This window comes from Lycium ferocissimum, chromosome 8, assembly GCF_029784015.1.
Source record: "Lycium ferocissimum isolate CSIRO_LF1 chromosome 8, AGI_CSIRO_Lferr_CH_V1, whole genome shotgun sequence".
Classification (NCBI taxonomy): domain Eukaryota; kingdom Viridiplantae; phylum Streptophyta; class Magnoliopsida; order Solanales; family Solanaceae; genus Lycium; species Lycium ferocissimum.
This window is the reverse complement of record NC_081349.1, coordinates 52,808,841-52,830,917: the sequence shown is the minus strand read 5'-3', so window position 1 is coordinate 52,830,917 and position 22,077 is coordinate 52,808,841. Positions and strand designations below refer to the sequence as shown.

General features: G+C 33.0%; 1 protein-coding gene across 4 annotated transcripts; it reads left to right on the top strand.

The window, feature by feature from the left end:
- Positions 1 to 6,667: 6,667 nt before the first annotated feature.
- LOC132068736 (kinesin-like protein KIN-13A) lies at positions 6,668 to 17,883 on the top strand. Of its 4 annotated transcripts, none has more exons than XM_059462419.1 (14): positions 6,668 to 6,861; positions 8,060 to 8,173; positions 8,588 to 8,812; positions 9,430 to 9,651; positions 10,239 to 10,430; positions 11,647 to 11,751; positions 11,834 to 11,911; positions 13,041 to 13,122; positions 14,106 to 14,268; positions 15,032 to 15,364; positions 16,004 to 16,222; positions 16,306 to 16,915; positions 17,017 to 17,082; positions 17,252 to 17,883. In XM_059462419.1, exons 3-14 carry the CDS (start codon positions 8,639 to 8,641, stop codon positions 17,432 to 17,434), a joined length of 2,427 nt encoding a protein of 808 aa, XP_059318402.1. In that variant the 5' UTR covers positions 6,668 to 6,861; positions 8,060 to 8,173; positions 8,588 to 8,638; the 3' UTR covers positions 17,435 to 17,883. The 4 variants fall into 4 exon arrangements, with proteins under 4 accessions (XP_059318402.1, XP_059318403.1, XP_059318401.1 ...); XM_059462418.1 differs by having other exon boundaries at positions 6,669 to 6,861; positions 8,575 to 8,812; XM_059462420.1 differs by lacking the exon at positions 8,060 to 8,173 and having other exon boundaries at positions 8,575 to 8,812.
- The last annotated feature ends 4,194 nt before the right edge of the window (positions 17,884 to 22,077 follow it).

The window sequence follows — 22,077 nt, the reverse complement described above, 5'->3', positions numbered from 1 at the left end:
CTTTAAAGAAAGTTTATAGATGACCCGATTTTTATAAACAGACTATTTGTAAAGTTGATATGTTTTCTTAATCAATTATCTCTTTATCTAGTTCATATTTAATATATTTGTGTATCTAAGTCAGGATCTTTAAATATATTTCGAGAGTTTCTCCTTACATAAAAAAGAATATAAAATAAAGGGAAATGGCGGTTCTAGTCCCTGTATTATCGGCTTATTATGATTTTGGTCCTTGTATTATTGTATTAAGCACATTTAACCCATCATTAAATAGAGTGTGCAATTTTAGTCCTTATCCCTACTTAAAACTAACACCATTAACTTTTGATATCTTCGAAAAAATATTACACGTATCATTGTTTTTTATAAATACTCGGACCTACAATTTGATTCCCTAAAGACAAACGTTAGAAATTCACATGTGATCATCTTCTTAAGAAGTGAAAGAACGCAATATTTATTCTTGCAATTTACTTCAACTTTAACATAAATGCACCATTTCTCAAAGTAATACATGTTTGTGTTTATTCTCCCTCCACGCCCACGTTGCTTTATATTTATCAATTCTCACGTCATACGTGTTTTTTGGTAGTTCTTGAAACTTAAACATAACAAACACCAAATGAATGATGTATTTCAATCACTAAAATTTATTCCTTTTAAGCAATTAATTATAGATTTTCAAACTTGATTAGTAGTTAGCATACTTCCAATCATAAGTTACTAATTTGAACCAAAAGAAAATTATAAACTTACAACAATCAGAAAGTTATATACAAATTAAGCTCGAGATCATAGGAAAAAATAAAGAAAGACGAAAATAATACAATACACACATCGTTACGACCTTAATCATTAAAAATGAAACTAAAAAATACGAAATCAATACATATTTTTCAAGGCTCTTGTCGATATTCCCTCCCACAAGAAAATTACAATACACACATCGTTACGACCTTAATCATTAAAAAATGAAACTGGAAAATACGAAATCAATAAGTATTTTATTCCTTTTAAGCAACCAATTATAGATTTTAAAACTTGATTAGTAGCTAGCACACTTCCAATCATAAGTTACTAATTTGAACCAAAAGAAAATTACAAACTTACAACAATCAAAAAGTTATATAAAAATTAAACTCAAGATCATAGGAAAAATAAAGAAAGACGAAAATAATACAATACACACATCGTTACGACCTTAATCATTAAAAAATGAAACTAAAAAATAAGAAATCAATACATATTTTTCCAAGCTCTTGTCGATATTCCCTCTCACAAGTCGATCATCATCAAGAGCTTTCTTCGTCTTCAAGTCAAACAAAAACATGAATATAGTACTGGAGTGAAAATGGAGGACAACCTTGGATAGAGTGTCACGAACAAAAAATATGAGTTTATATAGATAAAAATGGAGAAATACCATAAGGCATCTTAATCTTTGAAATTAAATATTTGGGGGTTATGAATATGAAAACTTGAAAAGCATGAAAGTTACAAATATTATTAAAAGTAGAAATTAAATCGGTGAGTTATGAAGATAAAAATGCAAAGCAAATAAAGGGTGAAAAAAGATAAATAAAGAAGAAAGAAAGATGCAAATGGTTTACGTGCTATAGTGCGTGGGGTCCGTTTGAGAATGCTTTTTAGCCTTATTAATGTTCTTTGCTTTTACTCATACATTTACTACAAATTACTCACATTAAAAGGGAATGATAAAAGAGGACATTACCCAAAGGTGGGCCGTTGTAGCTGCATTCATTTGTGAGGCTTTTTATAAGTCATTTATTTGATTTTTTATGTTGAAATAACTCATAAAAAAATTTAAAAAAGGAGAAAAAAGATAAATGCGATGGAGTTAAGAGAGAGGTGTCGCGTAGGATTGTTTATCTTTTGAAACTTTTATATTATATGATATAGTATGGGACTCTATTTATTAATTGCTAACGTTTTTGTTTTTTGAATTACAAACTAAGAATACCATTTTTTCAAATTAAGATAAGTACTCTTTTGGACATGACTACATTATTCTTAACTCAGCAGTAATCTAAAACTGATAAATTAAAATGACAACCCAAATATCCATTTATTTGGTGCATTCTTTTGAATTCCACCCCCCCCCCCCCCACGCCTAATTATGGGTTAAGGAATGGTCATGGGGTCAACAACATAGACCGTTTTCGTGCTAACAGAGATAAAATGACAAAAATGGTCCCTTAGATTAGTCGCTAAGTAAAAAAAACAGTCCCTAAATGTAATATTATTGACCAATTTTATCTTTAAAGTTTATAAACGTGAGCATTTTTTATCTCCGTTAGTATTTAATAGAGTCTGATTATTAGAGTTAACGGAACTATAAAAGAAAAATTACATGTTAACTCTAATAATCAGACTGCACCACCAAAATATATACCAGTCACTAAAAATAAATACTAAAAAATAGGCAAAATATATAGTTTACACCCTGAACTATATCTGAAATGTCGACTTCTCACTTAAACTAATCGAGCGATCGATTACCTCTTTACACAATAAAAAAGTGAACTTATTTAACCTGAGAGCTGATGTGGCACAAAATATAAAAATAATTTTAAAAAAGCGTGTTTTACTTAAAATTTTATTTATTTGTAAAATATAGATTTTTATAACCCCCACCCCCCCCCCCCAACCCCGTCCCTTTCTTCTTCATCTTCAAACCCTATTTTTGTTCTGCATCTTCAACCACGCAAAGAGGAAAGCTGCAATTTTGATGGCGAATTTGGTGATGGGTGCAAAATTTATGGTGGTTCTTGCAATTTTGAATGGTGTCAATGGTGGTGATGTGATTCCGGTGGTGAATTTAGCTGCAGGTTTGAATTTATGTGGTGTTTGCTATTTTTTATGGTGGCGGTGGTGGTTATGTTGTGATTCCGATGGTCAATTTGGTTGTGGTGGTGAAATCTATGGTGGCTTTGGTTACTGAGTGTTGGTCGGAAAATTTGTCCCGCAGCCCCCATTTTTTCCGGCAAGGTGGGTTTGAAATTTTTTGTGGTGGAGGTGTGAGAGAGGACTATGGAGAAAGAAGATAAGAATGATACTTGGCATCACGTGGAACGCAGCAGCGGCAAATTCAAGAGAAAATTTAGACTTTTGGAGAATACTACGATGGATTAGGCGGTAAATCCAATAGTGGTGGTGGGATGAATTTGGTGGTGGGTGATGATATCCATGGTGGTTGCTATGAATTTTTGATAGTAGTGAAAAAGAAGGAATTAAATGACATGGATTTTTTTTTTTTTAAAGATCTGATAGTTTATTAATGTGGCGCTGACATATCAATGATGTGGAGGTGAGTGTAAAACATCTCCCATCGTGAGTGGTTATATATGTCTCAAGGTGGTATAAGTTCCGCTTTAAATGAGAATAGGGGGTAATAGATCGCCCGATTAGTTATAGTGTGAACTTGATTTTTTGGGTATAATTGAGGGTGGGAAACCATGTATTTTGCCTAAAAAAATTATAAAAATAAGAATTTAAAAGGCTACATCGGACACCTGAATTTGACCGATAGTATCATAAAAATACAAAAACCGCACTTTCAGACATATATTAGTTTAAAACTTTTTTCTTCATCGCCTCGTTAAATCGTGCTCACTGATCATAAAAAACTTTAAAGACTAAAATTACTTCAAAATATATTTAAAAATTATTTTAAACCTACCCAAACATAAGGGACCATTACTTTTTTCGAACAGGCATTAATGCTTTAGCAGACCCCCTCAGGATCTCAAAATATATAATTCTATAGCTTCAGTAGATATTTTCTTTTTGGACATTTAAAATCATTATTTTATGTCAGCACATAATTTTCCATCACCACGTTGAGTCATGATCAATAATCATTGCCATCGCGCGCAGCAAGATATATAAACTATCACATGTACTTGAGATATTTTTGGGCTATGAACTTAAATTCTTTTGCTCTTGAGAAATTGGAAATTCAACAACATTTATCTCATAAATTGAAACTAAAAAAAAAAAAAAAAAAAAAGCAACAATATTCTTGGTCCATGAAAGAATTAAAGTATTCTTGTTTTTTTTTTTTTTTAAAAAAAAAGGATAAAATGGAAAGTGATCTCTTAAGCATCTTATATTTAAGGATACGTTCAAAATAGTTCCTTGAGTATGCACTAAACAAAGTGGTCCTTTAAGTTTGTCAAAAGTTAACACTTTTTTTTATGAAAAGAGGATCGAGGTAGGTGGGATGACGAAGAAAGGAATCAAGGTGTGTTTTGGGGGGAGGAGGGTTAATAATCAGGAAATCAGGTTTAATTAATGGGTTTGACGGATCAATACATATAAGCTGAGTAATTTAATTGACATTGAACTACTACCTGGATCAATCATACACTCCACGTGTTTTTTTTTTTTTTTTTTTATATATATAAATATTCACCTAGTCAACCGTTAGTTTTGGGGCATTCTTAAGCTAAACGATACTATTAATGGTATTTTTTTTATCCAATATGATATTTTTAGATAAATTCAATAAGTTATGAGCATTTTTTTTTTACCCTTTTCCACGATATATTTAGTTTTCTATTAATTGGAATATTCGCTTTTGGTCCTTCAACTTGGAAGCTCGCACAAAAATAACACATAAAGTAACTACTAATATATGTTGGTACAACAAGAAATTTTATGCCACTTTTTGAGGGTAGTATATTTTTTTTTTTTTTGGGGGGGGGGGGGGGGGGGGGAGGGAGGGGAATTCCACTCTCTTTATTTTAAATATTTTGTTTTAATTTGACTTGATACGAAGATTAAAAAGATAAAGACTTTTAACTACTGTACTCTTTGAGACCTCACTTCTTGGACCATATTGATATTGTTATTGTTTTGAATTTTATGGTGTTAAACTTTTTATATGTAAATGTACCAAAATACTATTTAATCTTGTGATTTTAAACCTGTCATATGAGATATTAAAATTAAAAAGTTGCCAACTTAAAAAAGAGACATATTTTAAACAAACTAAAAAGAAAGGTAAGACAAACGAATTGAAACATAGAGAGATTGCAAATACAACATATTATAGAGGGACCAAAATACATCTCAAGGTAGGAGTAAGGTCTGCGTACATTATATCCTTCCTAGACTCCACTTGTGGAATTATACTGAGTATGTTGTTGTAGAGGGAGCAAAGTACATACTTGAAGGTATTAAATATCAGGGTAAGTGACTGGGACATGACCTTTGATAGAAAGGTATCGAGGTCAAAGATTAGGGTAAAAGGTTAGTAGGTAATAGGATTAAGTTATCACGTAGTCTCTTATGCTTCAGTGTGTATTACTGTTTATTGCTGGATTTGTTTTGCCTCTTGTTATTAGCAATATTATTTAGTACTCACGTAGTTTCTTACTCTTCGATGTGCATTAACATTTGTTTAAACATTTGCGTGTATCTTACTATTTTACTGCTATACTTTTTGTATTTGGTTCGAAGTCTTTCACTTTCTTTTCTCTTCTTTCCTTCTCTTTTCCTTTTTTTGAGCCGATGCCTTTCAGAAATAGCCTCTCTGCCCCACAAAAAGCAAAGGTAAGATCTACGTACATCCCATGCTCCGCAAATCCCACTTATAGGATCACACTGAGTATTTTGTTATTGTTGTTTTCCAGATAAGTGAAATGAATTTTTTTCAATAATTGAAGGATCAAAAAGTACCATGTCACCAAATATAACAGCCCCCCCCCCCCCCCCTCCTCCCTCCCTCCCTCCCCAAAAGAAGAAAGAAAAAAAAAAAAAAAGAGTACATTTGAAGACACAAATACATGAAACAAATAGATATAATAATTTCTTCATCAGGCCATGAATTAGTTCATGATAAAGGAATAGGCCAAAGAATACTTCTTCTTTCTCTTCATTATTCATTCTCATGAATTCTCCACATTGAATCCAACCAACCAAACAAATTTAGGGCTTTTTTTTTCTGCTTTATCGCTCTCAGATCTATTGCTTCATTATTCAATTCTTCAGGTCGCGTTATCAGGTACTTCATTTTCCTTTAATTCTGCAAATTTTCACTATTTATACATTTCAAGACACAAATTCATAAAACAAAGAGATATAATAATTTATGAGTCATGAAAGTTAGAAATGGATTAATGGTTCAGACAAAATGATTAAAATGATCATTAGTGTACGGAAGTTGGAACTTTTTTAGTCCTACATATATACCATGGACGTAGATAAAATCATCTTCAATGTATGTAAAAAATGATCGTTTTAATCCTTCATATATACTACGTCGTCAAAATAATTATTAATGTATGGAAAAAAGTGATCATTTTAGTCCTTCGTATATACCACATAGCCAAAATAGTTACTTTTTTTTTTAATCAAATATTACATGAGTGAAAATAAAAGAATTTCAATAATTGAAGGATCAAATCCCAAAAAACAAAAACATACTCCGTGTATTTTCATAAGTGAGGAAGATGTCGCACACTTTATCTCTAGTACGATGTAGCATTATCTTTGTGAGGTTGGGAGGTTGTCTTTAGATGGGACCCTCGCCTCGACAAAAAAAAAAAAAAAAAATGGCAAAAAAAAAGTAGAGTACATTTCAAGACACAAATACATAAAACAAATAGATATAATAAATAATTTATGAGTCATGAAAGTTAGAAAAAAATAAATTAGTTCATGATAAAAAGAATAAGCAACCAAACAATACTCCTTCTTTCTCTTCATTGTTATTATTCATTGCTTCCATGAATTATTCTCCACTTTGAATCTAACCAAACCAAACCAAACAAATTTAAGCCTTTCTTTCTCAGATCTATTGCTAACATTATTCAATTCTTCAGATCGCGTTATCAGGTACTGCATTTTGTCTATAATTCTCCAAATTTTCACTATTCTACATTGTTTAATTTTGTTTTTCCAATGGATTTATTCAAATTTGCACTAATTTACATGTTTAATTTTGTTTTCCAATGGATTTATGCAAATTTTCACTATTTTACATGTTTAATTTTGCTTTTTTCGATGAATTTATGCATTTTTTTTAACATTACATTATGTATTATGACGATTTGAATTGAACCGGTGCATTTTAATTCAAGTATAATAGCATTTATCGATTTAAAAACGAAGTCGTTTTATTCACGTGTTAAGCACGTAATTGCGATCTAATTTTTTATTTTTTTTAAAATCGTTTTTGTGTGGATCGGTGTTGCTGTAATTGCTAAATTTTGATTTTGTGATTTTTTTTTTTAAAATGATGTTGTTGAAAAGAGTGTGTGTGTATAATTCTGCAAATTTTTTACTATTCTACATGCTAAGTTTATTTTTCCAATTTATATATGTGATTTGCAACATGCATTGTGTATTAGGACACGATTTAAACTAGTGCAGTTCAATAATTCAATCGTAAGTATAGTTACCAGTTTCAAAAAAAAAAAAAATAATTCAATCGTAAGTAATCGCATCTATCGATTCAAAAAACAAAAAGATTGGCACTTTTCCCTTTTCGAGAGTCAAAACTTTTAAATTTTGACCGTGTGATTTAACATAGAATCTTTTATTCTTTTGAAATAAAATTTACATATTTGAAAATTATGTAAAAAGTACTATAAGTCACCATAATTAATAATGTAAAATATTTAAAAGACATATAAAAAAAGATTTGACTCTCGAAAAGCGAAAAGGGCCAATCTTTTTGGGACGGAGGGAGTAGTATCTTACAGAGTAGTTCTTCAATTATGATTTTTTTTTTTGGATCGGTGTTGGTGTAATTGCTAAAGTTTGATTTTGTGATTTTTTGAAAAATGTTGTTGTTGAAGTTTGTGATAACAGATTAGTTCTTCAATTGCGATCTCTAATTTATTAATTTTTTTGGTTTTCTTGTGTGTTTGTTTGGATAGGTGTAGGTTTGCTAAATTTTGATGTTGTGATATTTTATTTTTAATGTTGTTGTTGAAGTGTGTGTATAATTATGCAAATTTTCACTATTATACATTTTTAGTTTTGTTTTCCGATGGATTTACGCAATTTAATAACATGTATTGTGTATTAGGACGATTTGAACCAGTGCATTTCAAAATCGCAGTTTATCGATTCAAAACAAAGTCGTTTTGTCCACGTTTAAGCACGTAAATGTGCGGCTTTGATTTCGACTTTTCGCGTCCCTGTAAGTTTTTTTTAATCTCACATATTAGTTCTTCAATTACAATCTATTATATTGTTTTTTTGAATTTGTTGGATCGGTGTTGGTGTAAGGGAAAATTATGCTTTATGTCTACTAGGAGAAAATATCTATGCCACGTAGCCCATATTTTGAGTTTGTTATCCGGTTTACCCATATTTGTGTATAAATACCTTTTATACACTATTGTACACTGTTATACAAGGTTGATACATTATGTATAATGCTTTTCCCCAGCTATAATGTTATATAATATTGTATAGTGTTGTATATTGGGTTACGTGGCGTAATATTTTATGTTGGGCTGTATATTTTTGAAGATTTCCTGTGGTGTAATTGCTAAATGTTGATGTTGTGAATTTTTTTCTGAAATGTTGTTGCTGAAGTGTGTGATAACAGATCGTGAAATTGGCGCCTCAACGCCGATCCCAGCGCCACTTGGGTGGCCAGATGCAGCAGAGCAACGGGGCGGCTACTGCTCTGTATGATCAGCAGGGCAATGCCAGCCCTGCTGGTGACGCCGGAGACGCTGTCATGGCGCGATGGCTTCAGTCTGCCGGCTTGCAGCATCTGGCCTCTCCAATGGCTTCTACTGGTGTGGATCAGCGCCTCCTACTAATGCAGGTAATATTTCCTTAATGGCCTTGACAAATTATCTAATATTGGAAGAAAAATGGTACTGAATGGAACAAAAGTATTTAAAGGTTTCTTAAATAGCTGATCAGAACTAGTTTGAGGATTGAGGCGTAGTTGGTATAATATAGTTCCCAAGTTTCAGATGAATATTGCAACATTTTGTTCAAATCTGGACTTTAGAGTTTGAGAACAAGGCATTTCAACACTGGATAGAATAATTGCTACATTAGTTAAATTGAACTGTCCCAGCTTTTGTTCACTGTAATGTCTAAAATCTCTTCCCAATATGTGGTTTACAATATTTTGGAATTTTCTGATAGACGGGCCTTGCGTGTTGTTTGGTGCTGAGTCTGAAGTGATTTACCATCCCCGTCTTATTTAATATATAACACGAAAAGTGCTCCATGCTAAGCTCCATTTGCCTTAGTCAGTCTACTGTAAGTCACATCATTGAGGAGTTTCATCTACAATATTAATCTTTTTATTTGCCTCTGGCCTTTTTACTTATGGTTGTCATGCGGGTTTATTTTAGCATTCTTGGTCTTGTTTGGATGTTGCCATATTGATTTTGTTAATAATTATGAAGCATCGGATGTTGTTTGAAGGGATATGGGGCTCAGTCCATGGAAGAAAAACAGAGGCTTTTCAAATTAATGAGAAACCTCAACTTTAATGGTGAATCTGCATCCGAGCCATATACTCCTACTGCCGAAAGTTCCGGAGGGATTGGACAATCAGATGGTTTTTACTCTCCGGAATTTAGAGGAGACTTTGGTGCTGGACTTCTGGATCTGCATTCTATGGATGATACAGAGCTTTTATCTGAGGTATGGAAATATTATTTGGATTCATATAGCACATTCACTGCTCCTGTTAGAATGTACATTGTTTTGCTGGGACATAGGTTGGACTAGCAATCCTCTAGCTGGCTTACAAGTCGAGATCTCCCCTTCTGCCATCAACCGCCCTCCGTCCCTATCCTGGGGGTAAAAGAGAAAAGGAGTAACAAGACAGGAAAGTAGGTGCACCGAGTATGTTTTAATTTAAAGAAGATAGTTGTTGTCTATTTGGAGTCTCTTTGATCCATTCTATGGAAAGTTACAGCTGAACTATCTTGCATCCTCTTCTATGTATAAGATTATCTGGCTTACTACGGTCAAATGGCACAAGAATACTAATTATTTGGCTTATGGTTAACAGTAAACTATTTTGAAAATAGAAGATCCACAGATTATTGTGCAAATATACCATATTGAAATTTGAAGTTGGAACTTTTCACATAGTGGTTGAAGATCTAAAAGTGTGGGCTTATTGGCATTGAATCTATTTGTGAAGAATGGAAGACCATACGTGCTGCTTACTTTTTGTCTAGAGGGCAATCTGTTCAATAATTGTTGCTTTGTTTTCTGTGTAGCATGTAATTTCAGAACCATTTGAGCCGTCACCTTTCATGCCTGCACCACATGGAGCATTTGATAGTGACTTTGATGCCCCGTCCCATCGGCAGCAAAAAGGACAACCAGATACTGATGCTGCGGCTGGATTATCCATAGTTGAAAAGGAAAGCAACACCAGGGAAAACAACGTGGCAAAAATTAAAGTAGTGGTATGTCACTTTGCATGAACAATCAATTATGGGCACATTTTATGTTATGATAATGAAACATTGTTGAGGCTGTAAAAAACCATAGTTGTTTACATTTTCTGTGTGGTGAAACATTTGAAATCATTTGATTGCCTGCTTTGTGAGCAGCAGGTTTAGAAATATTTGTGGCTGTACTAGAAATGAGATATCGAGTAATCAGGACATGGGATTTTATAAATACAAGATGACATTTACATAAGATAGATGTATATAACAAATGAAAATTACCCTATGCATCTTCTGGTTCTTAGGATGCCATGCCATTCCTATACGATTTTTTTTTTTTTTTTTTGAGAAAGATTCCTATAAAAGTATTTCATTAAGGATAAAATGTAAATGGTAAAAGTAAATAGTTTTTAAAAAATGATTTGCCACGGAGTTTCAATCATTGCGCTACTGGCCTCTGGGGTTTCTGGGTTATCAAAAAAAAAAAAAAAAGTGAAAACTTCTCAAAATGAGAAAGGTGTCGCTCTTTTTGGAAATGACTGAAAAGGAAAGAGTGACATGTGAAATGAAACAAAGGTAGAATTATCTTGGAAATCTTAGGTATGAAGAGCCTCATGGGCTCATCAAATCATGTGGAGTGTCAGTTTAGTTGCATACAACACTTGAAACAAGTGGTCACTTGCATCAAGATTAATGAGAACTACATAACTCAACGCCTTCTTCCCACACATAATTTTTGAGGTCTCTAAAGCCCTGTATTTACTTATCTAGTTTGGTTGGGCCTGGGTAGTTTTGGAGAATAGTTTAATCCATGTGCAGCTTGAAATAATAGTACTTCCAGGTATTTGGTAATTCAGCTGCATGACTCTTATCAAGACATTTGTAGGGTATTAAATTATTATCTTCAATCCTCTTAAGCTCCCACAGCTGCTTAAGTTATAGAGTAAATTAGCCTTAAAGGTTCTATAGATATATGTTGTTAGGGGGTGATAGGCAATTCCAATGTTTTCCAGTTTGATGGCATAATTGGTAGTGTTTGGAAAATCGCATTGTATTCCTATTCCCCTCTATGTTACTGTGTGTTGATTAAGTCTTATCTGTTTGTACTTTGAAAATTTTGTGATTACTATTTTTTGTATGATCTTTATTTTGACTCCTTTCTACGTATCTCATATGGACACTGAGTTACTTCCGTCTAAAATTGCTAGAATTGATTATGATGTTTGGCCAGGTGCGCAAAAGACCGTTAAACAAGAAAGAAATTTCTCGGAAGGAGGATGACATAGTCACTGTATCTGACAATGCTTCTCTTTTTGTCCATGAACCCAAACTAAAGGTTTGGAATCCATTGATTCTGATTTATCATTTATTAATCAGCTTATGTTTGAGACTAACTATGGTTTGTTTCATTATTGAAGGTGGATTTGACTGCTTATGTGGAGAACCATGAGTTCTGTTTTGATGCTGTTCTAGATGAGTACATAACAAATGATGAGGTATTACTTTGTCGCTTGAATATAAGTTAATCGCAAAGACTACAGATTTTTATGTTTGTCCATACAACAATTTTGAAAATGATAACAGCCTACTTCCAATCTTTCTCTTCTTTTTTCCATAATTGGGATTTATTGTGGTGCCGAAATGCAGATAATTTTGATATCTAGGATCAATCTTTTAGGAGAATGGTATGGTAGATGAAGATGTATCACATAGAATTAAAATATGATGTTAAAAATGGGGAGTACTTTCTATGCAATAAAAATTTACCGAGAAAAAACAGTCGTGAGATCAGCAATGCTATTTGAGAGTGAATGTTGGGCCTATAGGACCGAACATATACACAACATTTGTGTTGTGTGAATGCAGATGCTAAGATGGTGTGCCGTTGTACAAGATCAGAAGTAAGTCAGTAACTATATTAGACAGAGAGTGCAAGTAGCACATATAGTGGAAAAATGAAAGAGAGCCACTTGAGGTGGTTTAGCAATGTACTATGTGGACCTCCAAGTGCATAACTCAATAGATGTGCAATGTTACGATGATTAGACTTGCTAAAAAGGAATAAGGTAGACCAAAAATTATATGGACAGAAGTTATTTAATAAACTACAATCTCTCAGAATCAATACCGACTGAGCTAAGAACATAATTTAATGAAAGAATAGGATCATATTAGCGATAGCAACTAGTGAAATTAAACCTTAATTCTTGTCTTTTACACTTACATTAGGTCTTAATTGGTTATTTAGTCTAATTTGTTTAGCTATTTGTATGTCAATGTGAACCCATAATTTGCTAATGGAAACAAATAATTTACTAGAATTGGAATGAATGGGCTTGCATAGAAGGAAATGGATATAGAGGATTTGTATAACCAACCCAACTTATGGGATTTGAGATGTAGTTGGTTAATCGATTGATTGGTGATTTACCGCCAGTTTCATGTGGTCTGTCCCTTTTCTTACTCCTCTTTTGTTTCTTTTTGACTGATAGAATTTCCAGCATAATTTTTTTCTCATAAAAAAGATTCCAGCTTAATAATTTGGCTTTACATCATTTATGTGGTTTTATATGATTATGTTTGAATTTTATGCTTAAACATTATCTTTCATCATGTACTTCACAGGTTTATCGTGCCACTGTGGAACCAATTATTCCTACCATATTTCAGCGCACAAAAGCAACATGTTTTGCTTATGGCCAGACAGGTTTAATATATTTTCTTTACATGCTTTTGATTCATTTTCTCAGTACAAGCCACTCATTTATCTTCTCACATTTAGCTCATTAGTACTTTGAATATGTACTATGGTGTTCGTACTTTGGGTTATTTAAGTTCCACTGAATTTTTAGAAGGGTCCCATAATTTTGAAATGTCAAATGTTCTATTACCCTTCTATGAATTTCCTTTAAAGTTCGGCAAGTATATGTTCATGCATGACTTACAAGGGTAGAAGAAATTCACATACCTCTTAGGCACTAGCAGTTGAGCTGCTACTGACTTCAGTGATATCTCAAGACAAATATTAATTTGAACATTGGAATTAAAACTCACAATTTTGTCGATGTTATTGGTAGCAAATGAAGCCTTACTTCCAATTTTCTTTAGTCGAATCTGAGATCGACCTTCAGAAAAATATATCTAAATTTGAGATTATCTGGTTTTTCAAGTTTCCAGTTCCTTGCTTTCAGGTTGATGTTTGCATGTTTCTGACATGGCCCTTTAAATTTGTGACTTTTACGACTAGAAAAGAGAGATTGTTTAAGATCCAGATTTGTTGGACCAGCATACTTATAAACAGCATATATAAGCTAGTAGAGGTTAGATTGTTTTATTCATCTTTTGGTTCTGGAGTTGATTAACGATTTTCGCACTCATTCTTCGTATTTCTGCTTTTAGATATTTCAGATTATAAAAACTGTAGTATGAATATCTGCCCCACATCTTTCTCGCATTGTCAGGAGGGAGTTACACGTCTTACCATAAGCTGTTTCAATTTGTTTGAACCTATCAAAATGAATGACCTCTTTCCTTTTGAATTTTTTCATGTACAGCCACACAAATTTTGTCTCTGCTTCTTATCATTGGGTTCTAGTTTCTATGTTTGCACTGCTATTGTGGCAGCTCCTTAATCGGTTATCTGAGAATTGATGTTTTTCCCCTTTTTACCTTTCTTTATTGATGGTTCAGGTAGTGGTAAGACTTACACAATGCAACCATTGCCTCTCAGAGCTGCAGAGGATCTTGTTAGATTGTTGCATCAGCCAATTTATCGTAATCAGAGGTTCAAGTTGTGGCTCAGCTTTTTTGAAATATATGGTGGGAAGCTGTTCGATCTTCTCAGTGATAGAAAGTTAGTATCCTTACCTGCATTGAAAATCTCTTTCCCTTAAATGTCGATAGATTTTCTAAGTGTGGTATATTATCTCTCTTTTCAAGTAGGTTATACCCTGTATAACACAAACATTTGAGAATGAGCAATATAGAGCCTCTGAATGGGTTTCCAACATTCATTATGTGGTGGTATCTGATCTTATGGATAATTTTCCACAAAAGATAAAGGAAAGATAAAAACAGAGAGGAAGATACTTGAAAACTTAATTTATCCTAAAGGGTTTGATGACAAAAAGCATGTCAATCCGGTGCTCGGGAGTGTGTTGTCTTGCTTTTTATTTTTTGGAGTAATTTTGTTAACTAACGGTACGAAGGGGGTACTGATAGAGCTCAAACGTCCCTTGTTGACTCCCCCTACGAGTTAAGTGCATAAAATTTTTTTATGATTTAATCAAGGCACCAAAGGTTTGAAGGTCAAATGCATTTAAGTTCTACTTCTACATAAGAAATAGTCCTCTTTTTTGCTTCAAAAGTTCTACAGTTCCTCTCTACCCAAACAGTCCAGGATGCATAACAGTATGATCTTCCAATCTTATCTTCATATATTTTCCACTTTCTGCCCTTGTCAGCATTACAATATCATTTTCAGATGTCTTGGTTGTCCAACTTATTGAAGAATAAAGGATTGTCAAACCTATAGTTTTGCTTTATCAGTATGGAACTTCATGTTCGATACATGTATATTTATTTTTGTCTTACCATTTGTTATTGCTTTTATGTAGGAAACTCTGTATGAGAGAAGATGGGCGTCAGCAGGTTTGCATCGTTGGGCTCCAGGAATTTGAAGTTTCAGATGTGCAGGTTGTTAAAGAGTATATTGAGAGGGGAAATGCTTCAAGAAGTACAGGTTCCACTGGTGCAAATGAGGAATCATCAAGATCACACGCGATATTACAACTTGTCATCAAGAAACACAATGAAGTGGTAAAGGACTTCAGACGAAATAATGACGGAAATGAATCCAAGGCTGGGAAGGTCATCGGGAAGATTTCTTTTATAGACCTTGCAGGTAGCGAAAGAGGTGCGGACACTACTGATAATGACAGACAAACAAGGTACCTTATTATGGAATGAATCTTGCTGCTTTTATATATACCTTTCCTTGAATTTTTTGATTTCTTTCACTAATATTTTTCCCTTGGAGGTTGAACTAGTCCATTTCATTGTATCTGTTTCAACAAGTTAGACTTATACCGAAAACAAAAAATGGAAAGTAATCTATTACAAAAAGTTAATATGCAGAACCACCATATTTTTAATGTAAATTCAGCTGGAATGCCTTTGGTACTGAATGATTACTGCAATAACGAAAAAAGGCCCCGGCTTTCTTTTTTTATTCTTGTTCTTTTTTGTTTTTCTACTTTGCATATGAAATTCAAGAGAGTTGTATGTTTCATATTACTATTCTATACTTAATGCTGAAGTGATGATTCTTCTAACTCTGGAAAAGTTCTTGACTGTGTCTAAGTATATTAAATTTTGTTTTAGAGATGCACCTAAGTTTCACTTTTGCCAGTTAGAAACCAAACTATAAATGAGCATTCAACATTTAGAAGCTTGTTTCTTGCATAAATGCTTGAGTTCCAGATCTTTCCTTTGTTTTTCCTTTTCTTACCGCACCCCTCTCCCCCTAAAATGCTGCCAATCTGTTGAAGTAGCATATCTTTGAAATCCACACTGTTGTTTGGTTTTAGGATTGAGGGAGCAGAAATTAACAAGAGCTTGTTGGCTCTTAAAGAGTGTATTCGTGCTCTTGACAATGATCAGCTTCATATCCCATTCCGTGGGAGCAAACTCACTGAAGTGCTTCGTGACTCCTTTGTTGGCAACTCAAAGACTGTTATGATTTCCTGCATTTCTCCTAATGCTGGATCATGTGAACATACACTCAACACCTTAAGATATGCAGACAGGTGATTCTAGCCTTTTTTGTACGATTTGAATGTTTTATTCATTTTTTATTATGTCGCTGAACGTATTGACATTGTATTTACAGGGTAAAAAGTTTATCCAAAGGTGGAAACACCAGCAAAAATCAAAGTGCAAGTGTTATACCTCCAACAATCAAGGAACCTTCTCTAGCGACTACTTTGGCTGCTTCTGTTGAGGCGGAAGATGTTTATGAGCAACCTCAAGAATCTAAAGTATCAGAAGCGAGTAGAAGAGCAATGGAGAAAGAAACCACATCATACAATTCCACTAATACTTTCGATAAACAGCCCTCTAGATTTTCTTCAAGTCATACTTTCAATGGTCAGGAGGAAGGAGGGCCAAATTTTGGCGGTATGGACAGGGACAGGTTTGAGACGAAGAATAGCTATGGTGTTCCAGCTGGTCAAAGAATGCAGTCGACATCAAATTTGCAGAGTTCAACTGATACAGAAGACAAGGTGCAGAAAGTGTCTCCACCTCGGAGGAAAGTTTATCGTGATGAGAAACCTGAAAAGCCAGGAAAATGGTCAAGAAAAGATGTCTCAAGCTCTGATTCATCCTCTATGAGTTATAAACAGCAAAATGCAAGTATTCCTAATATAAGAAGTTCTGGATCGGGACAAAATGAACTTTCTTCACCCCCTGACGACGAGAATATCAATGAATTACTGCAGGTTAGCCTTCAATATCCTTTTACTTCTCATCGTAAGATATCAATTAATACTAGTTATGACCTTTTTGATGTTGGTTTAATTTTCCTCTTTCTGCTGTAAAGGAAGAAGAGGCCCTAATGGTTGCACATAGGAAAGAAATTGAAGATACGATGGAGATTGTTCGAGAAGTAAGAAAAATCCTAGTTATTCTGGTCTAACGAACTTCTTAATATTTTTCCTGCAAACGCAGGAATATTGTTCATAATACCAAACCTAAAACTCGTACAATAGTAAGTGATAAATTAGCAGTATTGTTCACTTTAGATAATTAACGTATTGTTGCCTTCTGTCTATCAGGAAATGAAATTGCTGGCAGAAGTTGATCAACCTGGAAGTCTCATTGACAATTATGTAACACAATTGAGCTATGTGCTGTCGCGCAAAGCAGCAAGCCTGGTCAGCCTCCAGTCTCGCCTTTCCAGATTCCAGCATCGTCTAAAAGAGCAGGAAATACTGAGTAGAAGGAGGGGACCACGCTAGACAACATTTGACGTACAATTAAAATGGCCACCCTCTCTCTCTCTCTCTCTCTCTCTCTCTCTCTCTCTCTCTGTTGTATAAACTCGGTCCTTTGTAATATTCAAAATGTAGTTCAATTTCTCTCTTGCCAATACACAAACCATTGGATGAATTTACGATGTGCAGATGAAAACAAATTGTATGAAAGGTACAGACGTATATTCATGCTGATCAGATTTGTATATTCTGGGTAAGGAAATAGGTCATTTCAGAACTTTTTAAATTGGTTGTGATCAGATTTGGACTTGTCGGAAACGTGGACAGAGATCCACATCTATTACTGTGTGTTGTCGAATTTCATGTCGTGTGATGTTTCCAAAGTATAGGTTTCTGGGAAGTTAGATGTTTAATTGTAACTGAAATTTTCCTATGTGTTTTCTTGTAAGAATATCATTGATTCGATGATTTCACCCTATATCTGTCAGTTATGCTTTATGTTTATTTTGAGCTAGCATTTCCGCTGTTAAATCGTAGTGTTTCTACTCGACAACAAAGCTGTCACTTGAATGCACGTCGTTAGCTGGCATTTACTCCCTCTAGTTCCTTTTACTAGTTCCTTTTTAATTAGCCTGTCTTTAAGGTTTGTATTTTATAAATAATTTTTAAAAATTTATCATAGTCATGACAATAAAAGTTGTTCATCAATGTGAAAAAGAAAATTAGTAAGAAGGTGAGGGAAAATTAATATTTTGATTTTAGATTTTTTTCTTTTAAATTGTTTAATATCTTATATGTATACTGACAAGTTGATATTCATCTCAATCAATTAACTGTTCAGATCCAAACATAAGAATCATTATTGTATATATTGGTTTTTTTAAAAGCAAAACTAATAAAATATTTTTATTAAATTAATTAAAAAATATGAGGAAATAAATGTGTCGGATAATTAAAATTGAAGTGCGTACGTCTATGGAATAAATATTAAGTATTATGACATACTAGAAATGCGATATGTTATATCGTAAATCACCAAATTTTAATTCCGAAATGATTATATAAACTAATACATTTTATAAATATAAAGAAACAATAATCAGAGAATGCAAAGGAGAGTAAGATAAGCAAAGTATTAACAAAGAGTTTTCCTTCTTTCTTAATACTTTAAACGTGAAAAGAGGACGAACAATAGCAATGTAAATTTGTACCAAAAGTTATATAAGTTGCACACTTTAACCAACTACTTTTTTATCGACTTAGACATTTGTCATAGTCTCTCTCCAATAGACTATTTTCAAGAATATTTATTAGAAAGGATTAATTTTATTTTGGTTTTATAAATGAACAAGTAATTTGGACACACAAATATTATATTTTTCAAGAACGCAAAAAGTTAAGAGTGAATAAGTAAAAGTGCACGGAGAAAATAAATGTGTCAGAGAATTAAAATTGAAGTGCATACGTCTATAAATAAATATTAAGTACTATGACATATTAGAAATGTTCACGTGGGATTAAAAAATAGTTGGGTAAATTTTACCAGTTATATAGCTTATGGTACAAGCATACATTGCGTGTACAATTTGTTAAGCTTTTGGTACAACTTTGGGCAGCAGTGTTTGTACTCCCAAGCCACTTATATATATTAGAAATAAGGGGAGAAAATAAATATTCAGCAAAAACGTGACAAGTCAAAAGTGAACAAGTAAAAGTGCACGGAGGAAATAAATATGTGTCGGAGAATTAAAATAGAAGTGCTCACGTGTATACATGATAAGAGAATAAATATTCAGTATTATGACATATATCCACGTGGGATTTATTAATTCTTAAAGAATGTGAAAAGTCAAAAGTGAACATATTAAAGTGCACGGATGAAATAAATTTGTGTAGGAGAATTAAAATTTGAAGTGCAAACGTTTATACATGAGAAGCGAATAAATATTAAGTACTATGACATATGTTTACGTGGGATATGAAAATAGTTGGATAAAGTGTACAAGTTATATAGCTCATGGTACAAGCATTCATTGCGTGTACAATTTGTGAAGCTCATGGGAAGAAAATAAATATTTAGCAAAAATGTGAAAAGTGAACAAGTAAAAGTGCACGGAGGAAATAAATGTGTCGGAGAATTAAAATAGAAGTGCACACGTGTACACATGAGAAGAGAATAAATATTCGATCTATAAAGATATATCCACCTGGGGTTTATTAATTCTTAAAGAATGTGAAAAGTCAAAAGTGTACGATTTGTGAAGCTTTTGGTACAAGTTTGGGCAGCTGTGTTCGTACCCCCAAGCCACTTATATATATTAGAAAAGAAACATGAGAAGAAAATAAATATTCAGTAAAAACGTGAAAAGTCAAAAGTGAACAAGTAAAAGTGCACGGAGGAAATAAATATGTGTCGGAGAATTAAAATAGAAGTGCACGTGTATACATGAGAAGAAAATAAATATTCAGTACTATGGCGTATATCCACGTGGGATTTATTAATTCTTAAAGAATGTGAAAAGTCAAAAGTGAACATATTAAAGTGCACGGATAAAATAAATGTGTAGGAGAATTAAAATTGAAGTGCATATGTCTATACATGAGAAGGGAATAAATATTAAGTATTATAACATATGTCTACGTGAGATATAAAAATAATTGGATAAAGTGTATAAGTTATATAGCTCATGGTACAAGCATTCATTGCGTGTACAATTTGTGAAGCTCATGGGAAAAAAATAAATATTCAGCAAAAACGTGAAAAGCCAAAAGTGAACAAATAAAACTGCACGGAGGAAATAAATATGTGTCGGAGAATTAAAATAGAAGTGCACACGTGTATACATGAGAAGAGAATAAATATTCGATCTATGGCATATATCCACGTGGGATTTATTAATTCTTAAAGAATGTGAAAAGTCAAAAGTGAACATATTAAAGTGCACGGACAAAATAAATTTATGTAGGAGAATTAAAATTGAACTGCATATATCTATACATGAGAAGAGAATAAATATTCAACTACAATACAAAAAGTCAAAAGTGAACAAGTAAAAGTGCACGGAGGAAATAAATGTGTCGGAGAATTAAATTTGAAGTGCATACGTCTATACATGAGAAGGGAATAAATATTAAGTACTATGACATATGTCTACGTGGAATATAAAAATAGTTGAATAAAGTGTACAAGTTATATAGCTCATGATACAAGCATTCATTACGTGTACAATTTGTGAAGCTCATTGTACAAGTGAGGGCAGCTGTGTTCGTACCCCCACCGCACTTATATATAATGAAAATGCACACCTCAAATTTATTGAAGTTACAACTTTAATAACCATTTACGAGAGATCTTTAATTTTAGATATAAGGAATCTTTATTTTTACATATAAGAGATCTGTAAAACTCATTTTCTTCTATTCAATTTGTAAGTGGTCATAAAAGATTATTTCTTCGAGAAAAGAAACAGCGCGTTCCTTATTGTGTATCAGAAATTAGTGGCAGATTCAGGACTTTCATTAAAGACTTCAACAAATAAATATATAGTGTCTAGATTTGAAGTTGGAACCTCGAACGTAAATTTTGAACCCCTTAACCATTGAGTCAACCTCTAATTTTGTGCTCAAAGAATTCAAAATCTATATATATACTTAAAATTTGCCAAGGTTCGGGTCAACACCCTCGCTCCAACAGAAACGTCATTGATGATTGAACTCGAATGACTAGATTTTAGCTTTATCAAAAAGAATCTCCTCATTATTGGGTTGTCATTAATTTAAGTAAAAATTTGATGACAGCTAGTCCGTGTTTGACTCGGCATACAGTCGAGTGAAATTAGACCAAGTCCTCCATAAACTTTCATGGCAAGAAACAGTTTTTTTTTTTTTTTTTAACTTGCCAAACACGCATTAACCGTGTATACTATGACTTGAGTCAAGATTTTAAAACGTTCTTTAAAAAAACTTAAGCCAGGATTATGTCACAAAGCCAATAAAAAAAACTACGAAATTGCTATATTAATTTCCGTTAACTTAGCCTTGTTTTTTTGACGATTATAATTAAGGTGGTGGAAATGGTCAACTATAAACACCGTGTGCCAAATGCCTATATAGTTTTAGCTTTGCTTCATTCATTTTCATCAACAAATATCCTCAATTAAAGCAACTCAAGCTCTCATTCAAGAATCTCCAGCAAGACAAGTATCTCCAGCAAACAGAAAAGGGTATGCTTTTTAATTATTTAAATTGTTGATGTTTTTTAGAATTTAGCAATAGAAAGATGAAGATTCCATTGAAGATGTCGAGTTTGAGCATTGGTGTGGGATGAACAGCTTTCTTTCAGCTACCAACTTCAAAGCCTTGATTTCATCTCTCTTCGTTTGCTTCCAAAATGTGATGTATATTGAAATTAACTAACATATGATACATAGCCTTTTTTTTTTTTTTTTTTTTTAGGAGTAGTAGTAGTGCTGGTAATCGGCCTTCCAATTTGTACATTTTAGTTTATAGATATGATGATGTAACACAGCCAATATTCTTTATAATACAACAGTTGAAGCTAAGAGTTTTTTTTTTTTTATCGCGATTTGTCTTTCTATCTTTTTACTCTCTTCCTCCTACAATTTTCTCACCGGATATCATTTCTTGCATAAAATGGAAAAGCCATA